The 21,004-nt window shown below is 42.5% G+C and overlaps 1 protein-coding gene across 1 annotated transcript; it reads right to left on the bottom strand.

Moving 5' to 3' along the window:
• Positions 1-835: 835 nt before the first annotated feature.
• On the bottom strand, positions 836-20,274 carry LOC120041656 (N-alpha-acetyltransferase 60). The gene is made up of 8 exons (XM_038986522.1): positions 20,081-20,274; positions 18,820-18,935; positions 18,067-18,196; positions 13,644-13,740; positions 12,090-12,210; positions 8,071-8,184; positions 4,994-5,158; positions 836-4,490 (listed from the first exon to the last, which is right to left on the bottom strand). The coding sequence occupies exons 2-7, from the start codon at positions 18,927-18,929 to the stop codon at positions 5,002-5,004; spliced, it is 729 nt and encodes a 242-aa protein (XP_038842450.1). The 5' UTR covers positions 18,930-18,935; positions 20,081-20,274; the 3' UTR covers positions 836-4,490; positions 4,994-5,001.
• Between the last annotated feature and the right edge of the window lie 730 nt (positions 20,275-21,004).

The following is a 21,004-nucleotide window of genomic DNA, read 5'->3' on the forward strand; positions in this document are numbered from 1 at the left end:
CATATTCATTAGGAATCAAACAGAATGAATACACCACAGAACAGGGTCATATTCATTAGGAATCAAACAGAATGAATACACCACAGAACAGGGTCATATTCATTAGGAATCAAACAGAATGAATACACCACAGAACAGGGTCATATTCATTAGGAATCAAACAGAATGAATACACCACAGAACAGGGTCATATTCATTAGGAATCAAACAGAATGAATACACCACAGAACAGGGTCATATTCATTAGGAATCAAACAGAATGAATACACCACAGAACAGGGTCATATTCATTAGGAATCAAACAGAATGAATACACAACAGAACAGGGTCATATTCATTAGGAATCAAACAGAATGAATACACCACAGAACAGGGTCATATTCATTAGGAATCAAACAGAATGAATACACCACAGAACAGGGTCATATTCATTAGGAATCAAACAGAATGAATACACCACAGAACAGGGTCATATTCATTAGGAATCAAACAGAATGAATACACCACAGAACAGGGTCATATTCATTAGGAATCAAACGGAAGCAAACAGGCTGAAACGAGGAGGGACCACCTGAACATGTCTAATAAGAAACGCTCGTTTTCTGTTGTAAAGCGTTTTGCTAAGGTGTGCTACTAATGAACACGACCCCAGGTGTGTGAAGATGTGAAGGGGGACATTAGGCTGCACTACTTCCATTAAACAGCAGAGGGTGCCACAACAGTTTTACCATTGGTTGGGGAAAGGTTTGTACAGCGCAGTACACCTATCAGTATACACAGCAATATATATATATGGCTATCAGGGTGGAGCTCTATTTCAATTCACTAAGTAAACCGAATTCCAAATGTTCTTTATTGAAATGCATTGAAGACAATTGGAACTGGAATGTCAGTGTACATCAATTGACTAGAATTTAAAAAGTGATTTTGACCCCAACCCGGTGATAGTAAAGTGATTCATTTCTGTAACACAGAATAAAAACATTAAATTTGCTACTGGATACATGTAATGTGTATTCTGCGTCATCATGTCTAGTAGTCCCCATCTGAACTGTTATATTTTGGTCTGTGTAAAAAGTGTATTGGAACCAAGGCCGCAGGTGAACTTGAAAAAGTGGATTCTCATTCACAACGGAGAAAAAAGATCTAGTTGAAGTCCTAGTCAAATCAGCTACAACCATACAAGGTTGTCCCTTATTGAAAAACCAAACGCATTGAAAAACTGAAGGCAAGACAACGTAATGAAAAGACTTATTTAACAAACCAAATAAAAGGTCTCTTTCCTGTCCCTGTCCACATAGAAGACAACAAATCAACGGAAAGAAATAAGCACAAAAATATATATATATTAAATAGAAAACCAGCTCAAGATGCAATCACAGACATTAGTTTAAAAAAGCATCCATTCTTCTGCTGTGGAAAAAAAAGGACATTATATATTTTGTATTTACACTACTTACAACCAGATGAACTACACCCCAAATGGAACCCCAGTCCCTATGTAGTGCACTACTTTCAACCAGAGCCCTGAATGGCTAACCCTCTGTGGTTAAGGTCTATAGTAGTGCACTACGTAGGGAATAGGGGTCCATTTGGGACACACTCTGCCTCTTAAGACACAAACGAGACCTTCGTGCACATCCCCGTTTTGGATGAAGGCTGTCAAGCACAATAAAAATAAATAAATAAAACTCCTCCTGATCAAATTATATTTTCAGTTGAACAATAATGTCTCAATCCAAATGGCACCCTATCCCCTATATAGTGGATTACTTGTTGACCAGAGCTCTACATTGGTTTGTGGTCAAAAGTAGTGGACAAATTCGGGAACTGAGTGCCATTTGGTGTTCAGCCAGTTTTTACGAGACCCACTCTGTTCCATTTCACCTACAGGGGAAGGTTCCCAGACCCCGATTAAGGGTTCCTATTTTCATAGCGCAAAAAAACATTGTGCAAAATTGAAAAATTACCGTAAACCTCATTATAATCTCGCAGTAAGATTTAATTTGAAACTTTTCTTCAACAATACGCGTTATAAAAGAGGCGATTACTGAACTCTAGTGAGGCAAACTGAGCGATGCCTTAGACGTCTCTTTATAAACACACATTGAAGAAAAGTTTTAAATGAAATCCAACTTCCAGATTATAACAAGTTTTACAGTACATTTTGCACATTGCTTCTGCACTATAAAAATGTGGCTCTAATGCTGCTATTAATGAGAATACATCTCAATTTAGGATCTGTCTCCAGAGTGAGTTGTTTCTTCCTAAAATCAGACTGGTCAGTTAACTGGATCTGTGTCCAGAGTGATTAGTCTCTTCTAAAATCAGACTGGGCAATCAGTTAACTGGATCTGTGTCCAGAGTGATTAGTCTCTTCTAAAATCAGACTGGTCAATCAGTTAACTGGATCTGTGTCCAGAGTGATTAGTCTCTTCTAAAATCAGACTGGTCAATCAGTTAACTGGATCTGTGTCCAGAGTGATTCGTTTCTTCCTAAAATCAGACTGGTCAGTTAAGTGGTGCTATCAACACTACATTCAGTATTACCTCAATCCACCCTCCTGTTTAAAGATGTTATCTAGACACCCAGTAGCGTTGCACAACTCCCTTAACTCTCTCAAAGTTCCAGGCTATTTAACAAATCCCAGTTGGACGATTCCCGGATTTCCTGCTTATCCGCTCGTCGTTCCAGGAATCGTCCAACCAGGATCTCTGGAAAACTTTGGGAGTGTTGGGAAAAGTTAGAGGAATTCTGTAACCCTATACACACACTGCTCCTCTTTAAAACATGATCTAGAAACTGTCTAACTTAACTACACCTCGGTTGAGTCATAAATAGCACCCTATTCCCTATATAGTGCACTACTATGGGCCCTACTCCCTTTATAGTGCACTACATTTGACTAGACATACACTACACACACACACACACACACACACACACACACACACACACACACACACACACACTACACACACACACACATATATTTGGGGTATTGGGGGAATCTCACAGAGGGAGCAACTTCTACCATGTTATATTTTTTAATCTGTTAAAACAAACAGGCAGACACACAAATCTAATGTCCGCTATGTTAAACATCAGGATTAAAACCTGTCTGGTTGTCTACATGAGCAGCAGAATGACAGACAGCCCTGAAGGGGACAGACAGACAGCAGGGTTTCAGGTCAACATTAGGTCAGGAAGGGCACAATTCAGACTTGAGATAAGTTGACGAAATGTGGACTTCAGTAAAAACAAAAACAAAATGATTTACTGTAAGTCTACTTATCTCAAGTCTGAATCAGACCCAAAGTGGACTGAAAGTCTGGGAGGAATCCTAGTCCTTGAGATCTCTGTGCACACTTAAAGTAGACTTCTGTGTAGATCATACGTTGATGTCAATGGAAGATGTGTGAAAATGTGAGTGCTGATCTCAACTCAGGATTCAGGATTTCAATGATTGTATTGAAATAACAAATTATTTTTCTATGTGGATTCTGATTATTGACAAATAGCATTTCAAATTGTCTGAACTGAAACCAGAGTTGACCCCAATCCTACTGAATCTCACCCCGGTCCAGTTGAAACCAGAGTTGACCCCAACCCTACTGAATCTCACCCCGGTCCAGTTGAAACCAGAGTTGGCCCCAATCCTACTGAATCTCACCCCGGTCCAGTTGAAACCAGAGTTGATCCCAACCCTACTGAATCTCACCCCGGTCCAGTTGAAACCAGAGTTGATCCCAACCCTACTGAATCTCACCCCGGTCCAGTTGAAACCAGAGTTGACCCCAACCCTACTGAATCTCACCCCGGTCCAGTTGAAACCAGAGTTGACCCCAACCCTACTGAATCTCACCCCGGTCCAGTTGAAACCAGAGTTGACCCCAACCCTACTGAATCTCACCCCGGTCCAGTAGAAACCAGAGTTGATCCCAACCCTACTGAATCTCACCCCGGTCCAGTTGAAACCAGAGTTGACCCCAACCCTACTGAATCTTAACCCAGTCCACACTATTCCAGTGAATAAAGTAACACTCAATCCCTATATTTCAATGGCTTTTCCCACGACAGTAAAGAAAAGGTGAACGGAGTCTACATGTGCTGACCCTCCACTACACCACTGGCTCAGACGGTAGAGTGGAGGACAGGGCAGCTACTGACAGGGTATATATATATACAGTAGTGGAGGACAGGGCAGCTACTGACAGGGTATATATATACAGTATATATGTATTTATATATTAGAGGATATATGTAATGTACAGCTATAATACATCGTCTCTGTATGAGCTGTAGGACAGGATAGGACAGCTAGGGAGAGACGAGACGCTTGGTGTGTAGCTTGCTGGGTTTGGTGGGCTGGGTTGGTTTGTAGGGTCTGGATTGAGTGGCTGGGTGTCTTGGTTGGTGTTTGGGAGATCTCAGCCCTCAGTCTTTCCAGGGTTCCGAGTGGTGGTGGGTCAGGTGAGGTCAGAGTGTCCTGAAGAACACAGGGGAAGACCATGAAGAAAAACAGATGGGGAGAGAAAAGAAGGTGACAGGGAGACAGAGAGGAGAGAGAGACAGAAACAAAGAGGGGAGAGAGAGGGAGAGAGTAGGGAGACAGAGACAGGAGAGAGAGAGAGACAGAGAGGGGAGAGAAGAGAGAGAGACAAAGAGGAGAGAAGAGAGAGAGAGTTAGAGAGAGAGAGAGAGACAGAGGGGAGAGAAGAGAGAGACAAAGAGAGGAGAGAAGAGAGAAGAGAGAGAGACAAAGAGAGGAGAGGAGAGAGGGGAGAGGAGAGACAGAGGGGAGAGAAGAGAGAGAGAGGGGACAGAGAGGGGAGAGAAGAGAGAGAGAGGGGACAGAGAGGGGAGAGAAGAGAGAGAGAGACAGAGAGGGGAGAGAAGAGAGAGAGAGACAGAGAGGGGAGAGAGTATTGAGTTAAATGAAATTCAATCAACAACACATAGTATACATCCCCCCCTCTCCCAAATACCCACCTGTCCTGTCACATGGTCCTGCTGTACTGGATACCAGTCTTGGATGCGATGCCGGACCAGGGTATCAGGCTGCGGAGCAGAGACTGGGCCTGTCTGTAGAGTCTCTGGGGGATTGAGCAGGGACTGAGGCTGGCCAGGGCCGAGCCAATGTGTTGGATGTAGTCAGTGCAAGAGGACCGTCAAGGACTATAGGATTTATGGAGCAAGGTTGGGGTCAATTACACAAATTCAATTCAATTCCATCAATGTAATATTCTATAACACAGTTCTTCAATTTATATTTAATTCAACTGATCTCCAATTCCAGACTAACTCAAACTCTTCACGAACTAAGAGGGAATAGTCCTAAATGTAATCCTCTAAATGTCCCCTGAATGCTTTCATATTAAAACATACAAATCAAAGATGTAAAACATGATCCTAAATATAACCAATCCAATGAGTGAATATCATAGCTGTTGAAGCTGTTTAATATGAACAGCATGAAATCATTCTGGAAATGCTCAATACTACTTCAACCTGTATTGGCTACTGTATTATTATTATTATTATTATTATTATTAAACCCTGCTGGTCATCTAGGAACGTTTCAACCTCTTGGCCATGTTCTGTTAAAATCTCTACCCACACAGCCAGAAGAGGACTGGCCACCCCTCAGAGCCTGGTTCCTCTCTAGGTTTCGGCCTTTCAAATCAAATCAAATCAAATGTATTTATATAGCCCTTCTTACATCAGCTAATATCTCAAAGTGCTGTACAGAAACCCAGCGTAAAACCCCAAACAGCAAGCAATGCAGGTGTAGAAGCACAGTGGCTAGGAAAAGCTAAAAAAAAAAAATATATATTTTTGTTTATCATCTATGCATAGTCACTAACTATACATTCACGTACATATTACCTCAATTAGCCCAACTAACTGGTGCCCGGACTATATGCATTGTGTCCCGCCACCCCCCACCCTCCAACCCCCTCTTTTACACTGCTGCTACTCTCTGTTGATCATCTATGCATAGTCACTTTAACTATACACTCATGTACATATTACCTCAATTAGCCCGACTAACTGGGCATTGACTCTGTACCGGTACCCCCTGTATATAGCCTCCACATTGACTCTGTACCGGTACCCCCTGTATATAGCCTCCACATTGACTCTGTACCGGTACCCCCTGTATATAGCCTCCACATTGACTCTGTACCGGTACCCCCTGTATATAGCCTCCACATTGACTCTGTACCGGTACCCCCTGTATATAGCCTCCACATTGACTCTGTACCGGTACCCCCTGTATATAGCCTCCACATTGACTCTGTACCGGTACCCCCTGTATATAGCCTCCACATTGACTCTGTACCGGTACCCCCTGTATATAGCCTCCACATTGACTCTGTACCGGTACTCCCTGTATATAGCCTCCACATTGACTCTGTACCGGTACCCCCTGTATATAGCCTCCACATTGACTCTGTACCGGTACCCCCTGTATATAGCCTCCACATTGACTCTGTACCACTACCCCCTGTATATAGCCTCCACATTGACTCTGTACCGGTACCCCCTGTATATAGCCTCCACATTGACTCTGTACCGGTACCCCCTGTATATAGTCTCCACATTGACTCTGTACCGGTACCCCCTGTATATAGCCTCCACATTGACTCTGTACCAGTACCCCCTGTATATAGCCTCCACATTGACTCTGTACCGGTACCCCCTGTATATAGCCTCCACATTGACTCTGTACCGGTACCCCCTGTATATAGCCTCCACATTGACTCTGTACCGGTACCCCCTGTATATAGCCTCCACATTGACTCTGTACCGGTACCCCCTGTATATAGTCTCCACATTGACTCTGTACCGGTACCCCCTGTATATAGCCTCCACATTGACTCTGTACCAGTACCACCTGTATATAGCCTCCACATTGACTCTGTACCGGTACCACCTGTATATAGCCTCCACATTGACTCTGTACCGGTACCACCTGTATAAAGCCTCGCTACTGTTATTTTCACTGTCATTTTACTGTTTTATTTTTATTTCGTATTTCTTTACTTATCTATTGTTTACCGAATACCTATTATTTATTTAAAAACTGCACTGTTGATTATGGCTTGTAAGTAAGCATTTCACAGTAAGGTCTACACCGGTTGGTTAAGGGCCTGTAAGTAAGCATTTCACAGTAAGGTCTACACCGGTTGGTTAAGGGCCTGTAAGTAAGCATTTCACAGTAAGGTCTACACCGGTTGGTTAAGGGCCTGTAAGTAAGCATTTCACAGTAAGGTCTACACCGGTTGGTTAAGGGCCTGTAAGTAAGCATTTCACAGTAAGGTCTACACCGGTTGGTTAAGGGCCTGTAAGTAAGCATTTCACAGTAAGGTCTACACCGGTTGTATTCGGCTTCACGTGACAAATAAACGTTGATTTTATGATATGTAATGTATTGATATAACGGGTTACATTTTAAGGATAATATATTCAATTAGGCACTGACTTTGTGAAGGCTGCAGAATGGATAAGAACTGAATGCAACAACCATGTCTCTGTCACTAGAAAACACAGCCAAGGAGGGCTCTTGTTCAACTCCAATTCCAAGAATGATTTTCTTTTACAATTAGACTTTTAAAGATTTCTGCAATTCCAGTTCAATTGCAATTCAATTCTCCACTTCCTGCTTGAATTCCAGAAGTGTGCCTAGGGGGAAGTCTACACAGCCGTGCACAGTCTTCACGTGTTGCTGTCTTCCATTTCTAAATGTTTTGACCACTGATCTACACAACCTATGCCACATTTAAAAGTGAAATAAAAACATTTCTGAAATAAATTACAAATAAAAACAAAGAAATATTGACTGCAAAGGTCTTCACACACCTTTGCTGTGACACATAAGTTAGTTCAGGAGCTCCACATGGACACACACACTCAAACTCCTACCCCCACATCCGCCCTTGTACCCCCCAAACCAACAACATCACACACACTAGTACCCCCCCACCAATCCCCTTGTACCCCCCAAACCAACAACATCACACACACTTGTACCCCCCCACCAATCCCCTTGTAGTAAAGGATATAAGAGCGTCCAGGGCGGATGCCCTCCGTTGATGTACAGAACGTATGTGAAGCCGTCTTTCAGCACCCCTCGTATGGAGTAGTAGTAAGGTAGGTAGTGATGCTGCGTGAAGTCTCTGTTGGGATTCATTTAGATGACCATCTAATAATACATATATCCCCAGTAGCTACATTTAATAATACATATATCCCCAGTAGCTACATCTAATAATACATATATCCCCAGTAGCTACATCTAATAATACATATATCCCCAGTAGCTACATCTAATAATACATATATCCCCAGTAGCTACATCTAATAATACATATATCCCCAGTAGCTACATCTAATAATACATATATCCCCAGTAGCTACATTTAATAATACATATATCCCCAGTAGCTACATCTAATAATACATATATCCCCAGTAGCTACATTTAATAATACATATATCCCCAGTAGCTACATTTAATAATACATATATCCCCAGTAGCTACATTTAATAATACATATATCCCCAGTAGCTACATTTAATAATACATATATCCCCAGTAGCTACATTTAATAATACATATATCCCCAGTAGCTACATCTAATAATACATATATCCCCAGTAGCTACATCTAATAATACATATATCCCCAGTAGCTACATTTAATAATACATATATCCCCAGTAGCTACATCTAATAATACATATATCCCCAGTAGCTACATTTAATAATACATATATCCCCAGTAGCTACATTTAATAATACATATATCCCCAGTAGCTACATCTAATAATACATATATCCCCAGTAGCTACATTTAATAATACATATATCCCCAGTAGCTACATTTAATAATACATATATCCCCAGTAGCTACATTTAATAATACATATATCCCCAGTAGCTACATTTAATAATACATATATCCCCAGTAGCTACATCTAATAATACATATATCCCCAGTAGCTACATTTAATAATACATATATCCCCAGTAGCTACATTTAATAATACATATATCCCCAGTAGCTACATTTAATAATACATATATCCCCAGTAGCTACATTTAATAATACATATATCCCCAGTAGCTACATTTAATAATACATATATCCCCAGTAGCTGCATTTAATAATACATATATCCCCAGTAGCTACATCTTATAATACATATATCCCCAGTAGCTACATCTAATAATACATATATCCCCAGTAGCTACATCTAATAATATATCCCCAGTAGCTACATCTAATAATACATATATCCCCAGTAGCTACATCTAATAATACATATATCCCCAGTAGCTACATCTAATAATACATATATCCCCAGTAGCTACATCTAATAATACATATATCCCCAGTAGCTACATCTAATAATACATATATCCCCAGTAGCTACATCTAATAATACATATATCCCCAGTAGCTACATTTAATAATACATATATCCCCAGTAGCTACATTTAATAATACATATATCCCCAGTAGCTACATTTAATAATACATATATCCCCAGTAGCTACATTTAATAATACATATATCCCCAGTAGCTACATTTAATAATACATATATCCCCAGTAGCTACATTTAATAATACATATATCCCCAGTAGCTACATCTAATAATACATATATCCCCAGTAGCTACATCTAATAATACATATATCCCCAGTAGCTACATCTAATAATACATATATCCCCAGTAGCTACATTTAATAATACATATATCCCCAGTAGCTACATTTAATAATACATATATCCCCAGTAGCTACATTTAATAATACATATATCCCCAGTAGCTACATTTAATAATACATATATCCCCAGTAGCTACATTTAATAATACATATATCCCCAGTAGCTACATTTAATAATACATATATCCCCAGTAGCTACATTTAATAATACATATATCCCCAGTAGCTACATCTAATAATACATATATCCCCAGTAGCTACATTTAATAATACATATATCCCCAGTAGCTACATTTAATAATACATATATCCCCAGTAGCTACATTTAATAATACATATATCCCCAGTAGCTACATTTAATAATACATATATCCCCAGTAGCTACATTTAATAATACATATATCCCCAGTAGCTACATTTAATAATACATATATCCCCAGTAGCTACATTTAATAATACATATATCCCCAGTAGCTACATTTAATAATACATATATCCCCAGTAGCTACATTTAATAATACATATATCCCCAGTAGCTACATTTAATAATACATATATCCCCAGTAGCTACATCTAATAATACATATATCCCCAGTAGCTACATTTAATAATACATATATCCCCAGTAGCTACATCTAATAATACATATATCCCCAGTAGCTACATTTAATAATACATATATCCCCAGTAGCTACATTTAATAATACATATATCCCCAGTAGCTACATTTAATAATACATATATCCCCAGTAGCTACATCTAATAATACATATATCCCCAGTAGCTACATCTAATAATACATATATCCCCAGTAGCTACATTTAATAATACATATATCCCCAGTAGCTACATCTAATAATACATATATCCCCAGTAGCTACATTTAATAATACATATATCCCCAGTAGCTACATTTAATAATACATATATCCCCAGTAGCTACATCTAATAATACATATATCCCCAGTAGCTACATCTAATAATACATATATCCCCAGTAGCTACATCTAATAATACATATATCCCAAGTAGCTACATTTAATAATACATATATCCCCAGTAGCTACATTTAATAATACATATATCCCCAGTAGCTACATCTAATAATACATATATCCCCAGTAGCTACATTTAATAATACATATATCCCCAGTAGCTACATCTAATAATACATATATCCCCAGTAGCTACATCTAATAATACATATATCCCCAGTAGCTACATCTAATAATACATATATCCCCAGTAGCTACATCTAATAATACATATATCCCCAGTAGCTACATCTAATAATACATATATCCCCAGTAGCTACATTTAATAATACATATATCCCCAGTAGCTACATTTAATAATACATATATCCCCAGTAGCTACATTTAATAATACATATATCCCCAGTAGCTACATCTAATAATACATATATCCCCAGTAGCTACATTTAATAATACATATATCCCCAGTAGCTACATTTAATAATACATATATCCCCAGTAGCTACATTTAATAATACATATATCCCCAGTAGCTACATTTAATAATACATATATCCCCAGTAGCTACATTTAATAATACATATATCCCCAGTAGCTACATTTAATAATACATATATCCCCAGTTGCTACATTTAATAATACATATATCCCCAGTTGCTACATCTAATAATACATATATCCCCAGTAGCTACATTTAATAATACATATATCCCCAGTAGCTACATCTAATAATACATATATCCCCAGTAGCTACATCTAATAATACATATATCCCCAGTAGCTACATCTAATAATACATATATCCCCAGTAGCTACATCTAATAATACATATATCCCCAGTAGCTACATCTAATAATACATATATCCCCAGTAGCTACATCTAATAATACATATATCCCCAGTAGCTACATCTAATAATACATATATCCCCAGTAGCTACATCTAATAATACATATATCCCCAGTAGCTACATCTAATAATACATATATCCCCAGTAGCTACATCTAATAATACATATATCCCCAGTAGCTACATCTAATAATACATATATCCCCAGTAGCTACATCTAATAATACATATATCCCCAGTAGCTACATCTAATAATACATATATCCCCAGTAGCTACATTTAATAAAACAGTTTTAGATGAGTGATTTAGCAGACACTCTCCAGAGCAGCTTACAATGCATTCATCACAAGTCAGCTAGGTCAGACAACCACATATCAGTCATAAAGTACATTTTTCCTCAGGAAAACACAATAAAATCAATGACTTTTTTCCACACTTGGTCCCTACCTACCTACCTACCTACCTACCTACCTACCTACCTACCTACCTACCTACCTACCTACCTGTTGTGGTAGAAGTGTATAGCCGTGGTGTTGGTTGTCAGCACGTGGAGGTAGATGGCCTTGCAGTGGTCCTGGGCCGTGGTGGAGATGTGTTCCTTAAGACTGTCCAGCAGCAAGGAGCCTGGGAGGGGGAGAAGAGAAGAGTAGCAGGACAGTGAGTGACTGTGAGTGTACCTAGGGCTGTGGCGGTCACAAAATTGTCAGCCGATGATTGTCATGCAAATAACTGTCTGTCTCACGGTAAGTGACAGGTTAATTAACATAAACACATTTAGCCTCTCCTGGTAGCCACACATAGCCTACAAGCCATGCCATTAAAAAGTCAAATCCATGTAATATAGCCTACACCTTCACAATAAATGAACTATTTATTTTAGACAGGTCTAAAGAAGCATCATATGAAGAAAATGTAATCTATTTCAGAAGAACAGAATAGCATACTCTGAGTTGTCCTTATGTTAGGCCCTGATCTGGCTACGCCATATGACTGTGGGCTACACTAGTTCATTTAGCAGACAAGACATGCTTAGAATTCCCTGGCATTATTTTATATTATAATATGAATAAAACAATTGAACAAAGCTGAATAAAATATAAATATTTTCTCCAAACGATTTGAAGGAGTGCGCACATGTGGCTATTCTGTGTTGAGCAGTTAGCAAAGAAACAGGTGTTCCTATATGCTTCATTTAGAGTTATTAATGTAACTTTAGTTGTTCTACAAACGTTGGGCTATATGTTTTGATTTTTAATACATTGTAAGGCTGCATGATGAGACTAATGATGCTTAAAAAGGCATGAGCTCTGCTTAGTTTTTTGCGCAGGCTGTACACTCCAACAGTCTCTCATTCACAATTTGACAAGCACTTGATAATGCCTCGTATTTCACGGCTGCATCCCCTTTGCGGCCATAATGCACCCCCCCAAAAAAAATCTGTGCCTTTTGTGGCTCGGAGTGCTGCGTTGTGACCTTCTCCCGGAGTGTGCTGCGCAATCTGAAGTGTCTCTCACTCACATGGCTCTCCGTCACGAGATCGGGTCTTTCTCACAGGCTACAAGTGAAGACAGACACATCGGGGATGCACCTGCGCTGTCCAATTCCGAGGTGCATATTGAAGATATTGGAAGAACTGTCCACATTTACTTTATCAGCCAACTAGATGAGTAGGCCTAACGAACAGCAAAAGCACTAGCCTATGGAAAGCTGATGGGATCCTCCTCTTTTTATTAGAGGCCATCACTCTGTTTTTTCTCCCGCAATTGCATAGTCTATAGAAATTATGCGCAACATGAGCTCATGGGCACTCATGGAGTGTTGGATTAGATTTGCGAACACATTTGCATTGATGTCAGAGTGATTAGAGGGACAATAGAGAGCTGAGTACCAGGCAGTTAGCAAGTTTAGTAGGCTACGAATGACCATCAGCAGCATCTGAGCTTGGCGAAGCCTAATTACCGTGACTACACGGTCATGTGGAATTTGACTGCCTTCATGACTCGTGACCGCCAGTGTGGCAGTAAAACGGTCACCGCAACAGCCCTAAGTGTACCTACCTATTCCATGTTTCCTGAACTCCTTCACCACCCCCAGACTCAGTATGTAAGCCACCTGGGTGTCCACAGGAAATCTAGAGGCTAGGATGTCTCCATCCTGCAGAGAGGAGAGGTTATACACAGCTATTAATACTTATAACACTGACTAACACCAGGAAATCTAGAGTCTAGGATGTAGGGACATTGTTTTGCGAACAGTAATGAACAGTTTCAACATTTCTACACGCCGTGTCGCATTATTCAAGTATGTTAACTTCTGTGCAGCATGAGTGGGCTAAGTGGAGTACAGGCTGAGTGGAGAGCTAACATGATGCAGTCCAGACTCCCAGTACAGGCTGAGTGGAGTTCTAACATGATGCAGTCCAGACTCCCAGTACAGGCTGAGTGGAGAGCTAACATGATGCTGCCCAGACTCCCAGTGCAGGCTAAGTGGAGATCTAACATGATGCAGTCCAGACTCCCAGTACAGGCTGAGTGGAGAGCTAACATGATGCTGCCCAGACTCCCAGTGCAGGCTAAGTGGAGAGCTAACATGATTTTTTGTTATAACATTTTAAATTAACCATAATAATGTCAGTTAAGAACAAATTCTTATTTTCAAGGACGGCCTACACCGGCCAAACCCGACCGACGCTGGGCCAATTGTGCGCCTCCCTATGGGACTCCCAATCACGGTTGGTTGTGATACAGCCTGGATTCGAACCGCTGCGCCACTCGGGAGCCCATGAGTGGAGCAGGCACAGTGCACTAGAGCTGTAAGGGGAACATCAGCTGCTCTGATAGACAGACTCTGCACCTCTCTGATTCAGAGGGTTAAATGAGGAAGACACATTTCAGTTGAAGGCATTCAATTGTACACCTGACTAGGTATCCCTCATTCCCTTTCCCTTTCCCTCCAAGCAGACCACCACAACATACCCAATGATTCAGAGGGGTTGGGTTAAATGAGGAAGACACATTCAGTTGTACACCTGACTAGGTATCCCTCATTCCCTTTCATCCGTGAGACACATTTGACAGAAGTACTATCAAAAGAAACAAACATTCTAGTACCAAGACGTTTTTCATGTTCTATTATCGAAAAAGTACAGAAGTTTCGGTATACCGAGTTAAGCAACCCCCTCCACCTCTCTCCATTACTCTTCAACACCCCTCCATTCCCCACACCCCCAACCCCCTCCACCTCTCTCCAACACCCCTCCATCCCCCACACCCCCAACCCCCTCCACCTCTCTCCATTACTCTTCAACACCCCTCCATCCCCCACACCCCTCCACCTCTCTCCATTACTCTTCAACACCCCTCCATCCCCCACACCCCAACCCCCTCCACCTCTCTCCATTACCCTTCAACACCCCTCCATCCCCCACACCCCCAACCCCCTCCACCTCTCTCCATTACCCTTCAACACCCCTCCATCCCCCACACCCCAACCCCCTCCACCTCTCTCCATTACTCTTCAACACCCCTCCATCCCCCACACCCCCAACCCCCTCCACCTCTCTCCATTACTCTTCAACACCCCTCCATCCCCCACACCCCCAACCCCCTCCACCTCTCTCCATTACTCTTCAACACCCCTCCATCCCCCACACCCCCAACCCCCTCCACCTCTCTCCATTACTCTTCAACACCCCTCCATCCCCCACACCCCTCCACCTCTCTCCATTACTCTTCAACACCCCTCCATCCCCCACACCCCCAACCCCCTCTCTCCATTACTCTTCAACACCCCTCCATCCCCCACACCCCCAAACCCCTCCACCTCTCTCCATTACTCTCCAACACCCCTCCATCCCCCACACCCCCAACCCCCTCCACCTCTCTCCATTACTCTCCAACACCCCTCCATCCCCCACACCCCCTCCACCTCATGCCCCCCTCCTCCATGACCTCTCTCCTTTACTCCTCCATCCTTCCATCCCCACCTCCTTCACCACACCCCTCCTCCTGTCCCCTTCCACCGCCCTCCTCCTCTCCACCCCCCACCCTCCTCTCCCCACCCTCCTCCTCGTCCCCTCCTTCCCACCCACCTCTTCCCCTCCCCTCCTTGCCACCCTCCTCGTCCCACCCACCTCTTCCTCTCCACCCCCCCTCCTTCTCTCCCCTCCTCGTCCCACCCACCTCTTCCCCTCCGGCTGCTTCAGGTCTAATTAGTAGGAGACTATAAACAGAATGTAGAATGTCAGTGTGTTCCATTTCAGACTGTTCCTAAGGAATGTGAGTGACAGGGATAACTACACTACTGTAAACATAACTACTATTATCAGGTTTGGGCTCAAACCCATTTATATTCCTGTCAATTCAGATAGTAATACAACTTCCAATTCCAAATGATCCTAATTCAAAACTATTGGAATTGCTGTGTTGTTCCTGAATTGACTGAAATTTAAAAGGGATTGACCAAAAACCCTGACTTTAATATGACCCCCTAACAACTACTGTCTGTCAAAACATTCAGCTTCCAACAATAGGTTCAATATGGGGTACATTCACAGTCTATAACGGACATTTCTCCTGAAAACATGTTCAATCGTCCTGTCAGTCAGTCAGTCAGGACCATCTCTACCCCAGCACCAGTACCACTCTGTGTACTGTCAGTCAGTCAGGACCATCTCTAACCCAGCACCAGTACCTCTCTGTGTACTGTCAGTCAGTCAGTCAGTCAGTCAGTCAGGACCGTCTCTACCCCAGCACCAGTACCTCTCTGTGTACTGTCAGTCAGTCAGGACCGTTTCTACCCCAGCACCAGTACCTCTCTGTGTACTGTCAGTCAGTCAGTCAGTCAGTCAGTCAGTCAGTCAGTCAGGACCATCTCTACCCCAGAACCAGTACCTCTCTGTGTACTGTCAGTCAGTCAGGACCATCTCTACCCCAGCACCAGTACCTATCTGTGTACTGTCAGTCAGTCAGGACCATCTCTACCCCAGAACCAGTACCTCTCTGTGTACTGTCAGTCAGTCAGGACCATCTCTACCCCAGCACCAGTACCTATCTGTGTACTGTCAGTCAGTCAGGACCATCTCTACCCCAGCACCCGTACCTCTCTGTGTACTGTCAGTCAGTCAGGACCATCTCTACCCCAGCACCAGTACCTCTCTGTGTACTGTCAGTCAGTCAGTCAGTCAGTCAGGACCATCTCTACCCCAGCACCCGTACCTCTCTGTGTACTGTCTGTCAGTCAGTCAGTCAGGAACATCTCTACCCCAGAACCAGTACCTCTCTGTGTACTGTCAGTCAGTCAGGACCATCTCTACCCCAGCACCCGTACCTCTCTGTGTACTATCAGTCAGTCAGTCAGTCAGGACCATCTCTACCCCAGCACCAGTACCTCTCTGTGTACTGTCAGTCAGTCAGGACCATCTCTACCCCAGAACCAGTACCTCTCTGTGTACTGTCAGTCAGTCAGTCAGTCAGGACCATCTCTACCCCAGCACCCGTACCACTCTGTGTACTGTCAGTCAGGACCATCTCTACCCCAGAACCAGTACCTCTCTGTGTACTGTCAGTCAGTCAGTCAGTCAGGACCATCTCTACCCCAGCACCCGTACCTCTCTGTGTACAGTCAGTCAGTCAGTCAGTCAGTCAGTCAGTCAGTCAGTCAGTCAGTCAGTCAGTCAGTCAGTCAGTCAGTCAGGACCATCTCTACCCCAGAACCAGTACCTCTCTGTGTACAGTCAGTAAGTCAGGACCATCTCTACCCCAGAACCAGTACCTCTCTGTGTACTGTCAGTCAGTCAGTCAGTCAGGACCATCTCTACCCCAGCACCCGTACCTCTCTGTGTACTGTCAGTCAGTCAGGACCATCTCTACCCCAGCACCCGAACCACTCTGTGTACAGTCAGTCAGTCAGGACCATCTCTACCCCAGCACCCGTACCTCTCTGTGTACTGTCAGTCAGTCAGGACCATCTCTACCCCAGCACCCGTACCACTCTGTGTACTGTCAGTCAGTCAGTCAGTCAGGACCATCTCTACCCCAGCAGCCGTAACACTCTGTGTACTGTCAGTCAGTCAGTCAGGACCATCTCTACCCCAGCACCCGTACCACTCTGTGTACAGTCAGTCAGTCAGTCAGTCAGGACCATCTCTACCCCAGAACCAGTACCTCTCTGTGTACAGTCAGTCAGTCAGGACCATCTCTACCCCAGCACCCGTACCACTCTGTGTACTGTCAGTCAGTCAGTCAGGACCATCTCTACCCCAGCACCCGTACCACTCTGTGTACTGTCAGTCAGTCAGGACCATCTCTACCCCAGAACCAGTACCTCTCTGTGTACAGTCAGTCAGTCAGGACCATCTCTACCCCAGCACCCGTACCACTCTGTGTACTGTCAGTCAGTCAGGACCATCTCTACCCCAGCACCCGTACCACTCTGTGTACTGTCAGTCAGTCAGGATCATCTCTACCCCAGCAACCGTACCTCTCTGTGTACTTTGGTCCGGCCCTTGATCTCAGCTACGATCATTCCCACGATGCCTCCCTTGAAGATGGCGGCGAGGGAGAAGAACTTCTTGTTGGATGTGATGTCATTATACCATGAGTCTGGGTACCTGTTGGGGGACAGGTGAGGCTCAGAGGTTAGATTCCTGCTGGGGCCACTCATATGGAAAATGCATGTCTAAGTCACTTGGGACAAAAGCGTTCGCTAAATGGCTTATAGGTCTAATAAGCCTTAAGGTAGGTACAGGTGGCAGATAGAATGAGTAGACTTTCAGCTGTATTAAGGTGACAGGGGACAGGTGGTAAATATAATGAGTAGACTTCAGCTGTTTTAAGGTGACAGGGGACAGGTAGCAAACAGAATGAGTAGACTTCAGCTGTATTAAGGTGACAGGGGATAGGTGAGGACAGGTGATGTAGACTTCAGCTGTATTAAGGTGACAGGGTACAGGTGAGGACAGGTTATGTAGACTTCAGCTGTATTAAGGTGACAGGGGACAGGTGAGGACAGGTGATGTAGACTTCAACTGTATTAAGGTGACAGGGTACAGGTGAGGACAGGTGCCCTGGGTTGTGTTCAGTGGGGCTCAACATAGCAAAGCGTTTTGAAACGGAAAGCGAAAATCTGTTCTTATTAGACAAGTTAAAGTACCACTACAGTTTCCCTCAGCTCTCTCTCTAGTGAACACGATACGATCCTGTGTTGCTATTGGCCGCGTGGCGCAGTACTCACTCGATGGGGAACCAATCACCACACAGCAGCTTGACGCTGTCTATGTCATCGTGGCAGAGGAGGCGGAGCTGGACTTCGCTGAGCGCAGTGGGGGACACCACGTCGGTCATTCACACCTAGAAAACGACCAATGCCAGGAGAGATACAGTTATTAACTCCTACAACCCACCAATCACAGATCACACACACCAATCACACTGATCAATCTTCTATAACATTATCTGACATATTTTGTTTATATATTTATACACAACTTTTAAAATGGTTAGTCAGCTGGTTAATAAACTGCCAGGTCAACTGTCCTTGGTCCTTTTAAAATGGTTAGTCAGCTGGTTAATAAACTGCCAGGTCAACTGTCCTTGGTCCTTTTAAAATGGTTAGTCAGCTGGTTAATAAACTGCCAGGTCAACTGTCCTTGGTCCTTTTAAAATGGTTAGTCAGCTGGTTAATACACTGCCAGGTGGACTGTCCTTGGTCCTGGATATGAGAGTTCATCCCAAATGGCACCCTAATACCTTTATAATTCACTACTTTCGACCTGTGCTCTATGGGCCTGGTCAAAAGTAGTGCACTATAAAGGGAATAGGGGGCATTTGGGAGGCACAGGTGGATGGAGAGGGACAGGGAATGATAGCTCGACAGGCAAACAAACTTCTGAAACCTCTCTACTCTGCCCCTGGTGGCAGTAGCAACTGTCATCGGTGAGGACAAAACCAGAGCTTTAAAATGTGGACAGAACTGCTGTGCTCTATGAAGAGAACATGCTTTATGATGCTAACTAGTTAGTTGTTTGACGTTAACTAGCTAGCTAAGTTAAATGCCTAAACAACCTAAACAGCAGCCCCAGTAAGGTGCTATGTTATCAAGCTAGCTAACACTGCTAGCAAACTGACTGTTTGGTTGACATTCCACAGTAAATTCAGCTAAACAAGATGCATTATTAGCCAATTCCTTCCCCCTTTAGCTAGCGTTAGATAGACTTTAGACTTGACTGGTTGTCAAAACAAGAAAGTTAGCTAACCTAGCTAGCTAGCTTTCTAGTTCTGAGGGAGTTCGCTAGCTGACGTAGCGACCTACTTAGCTACGATTCCAGGCAAAATAAGTAAATGAAATATAAGCATAACTGGACAACACTTCGCTAACTATGTCAGCTCAAAAGTTAGTAGAGGATAATGGCTACATTTAGCTGGGTAGCTAGCAAGGTGTCTTGTTAGCTGACCGACAAGCTAGCTAGCTCAAATATTTTGTAACCTAACGTTACCTTGTTTATGCGCTCGAACAAGAGGAACGTGCGGGGGAAAATTCCTTGGGTGTCGTTTGAAGTGTTTCCTACAGTGGAAACACCATGATAAAACCCAAATTTGCTCTCTATTCAGAAAACCACGGACACTGGTCTCCCACCAATACATTAGCTGGCTAGTCAGCTTTGCTAATTTGACAACTAGCCGAGTTGGCTTCTTCCTGTGTATGTCACATTCCGGAAGTCATTCAGCTTTGTGTGCGGAAATGTAGTTTCTCGGGGATATGGTTTTGTAGTTTAATACATTCAGACATAGGCAGTATTTCTGTAACATGTATTTTAAATACGTATTTAACTACTCTTGAGTATGTTTTTTTTACACTGTCCCGAACTACAATCCAATGTATTTTGTAACAAGATACATACAGACCTTTAATTTATATATACAAAATACTTTTCTATACAATTTTTCTATATATACATGTATATATTTATTTTTTTATAGCGGTTCACAATTTTGTCGCCCCCTTTCACACTGCAATGGGATCAGAAGTCTGATGGCACTATGGTGTGATAAGAGTGTCTGCTAAATGACAAAAATGTAAATGAACACTGGGTATTATTCTAATGAGCTCCGCACCCAAAACAAGGCCAATAATAATACCCAGTGTGCTTTGTAATTGATCATTTTTACATTTACATTTTGGTCATTTAGAAGACTTACAGTCAGTGCATTTAACAAAGGTAGATGAACAACCACATATCACAGTCATAGCAACTAAACTGTTTTTTGTTACCATTACTGAGAATGTTGTTGAAGTGAAGGCATGAACTGGCAAATGTATTTAGAATTTTGAAAAGGATGAAAATACAAAATACTTGTATTTTATCTACATACAATACTTTGCAAAAGTATTTTGTATTTTAGTTTGATACCTTGTTTTT

This window comes from Salvelinus namaycush, unplaced genomic scaffold (genome assembly GCF_016432855.1).
Source record: "Salvelinus namaycush isolate Seneca unplaced genomic scaffold, SaNama_1.0 Scaffold5, whole genome shotgun sequence".
Classification (NCBI taxonomy): domain Eukaryota; kingdom Metazoa; phylum Chordata; class Actinopteri; order Salmoniformes; family Salmonidae; genus Salvelinus; species Salvelinus namaycush.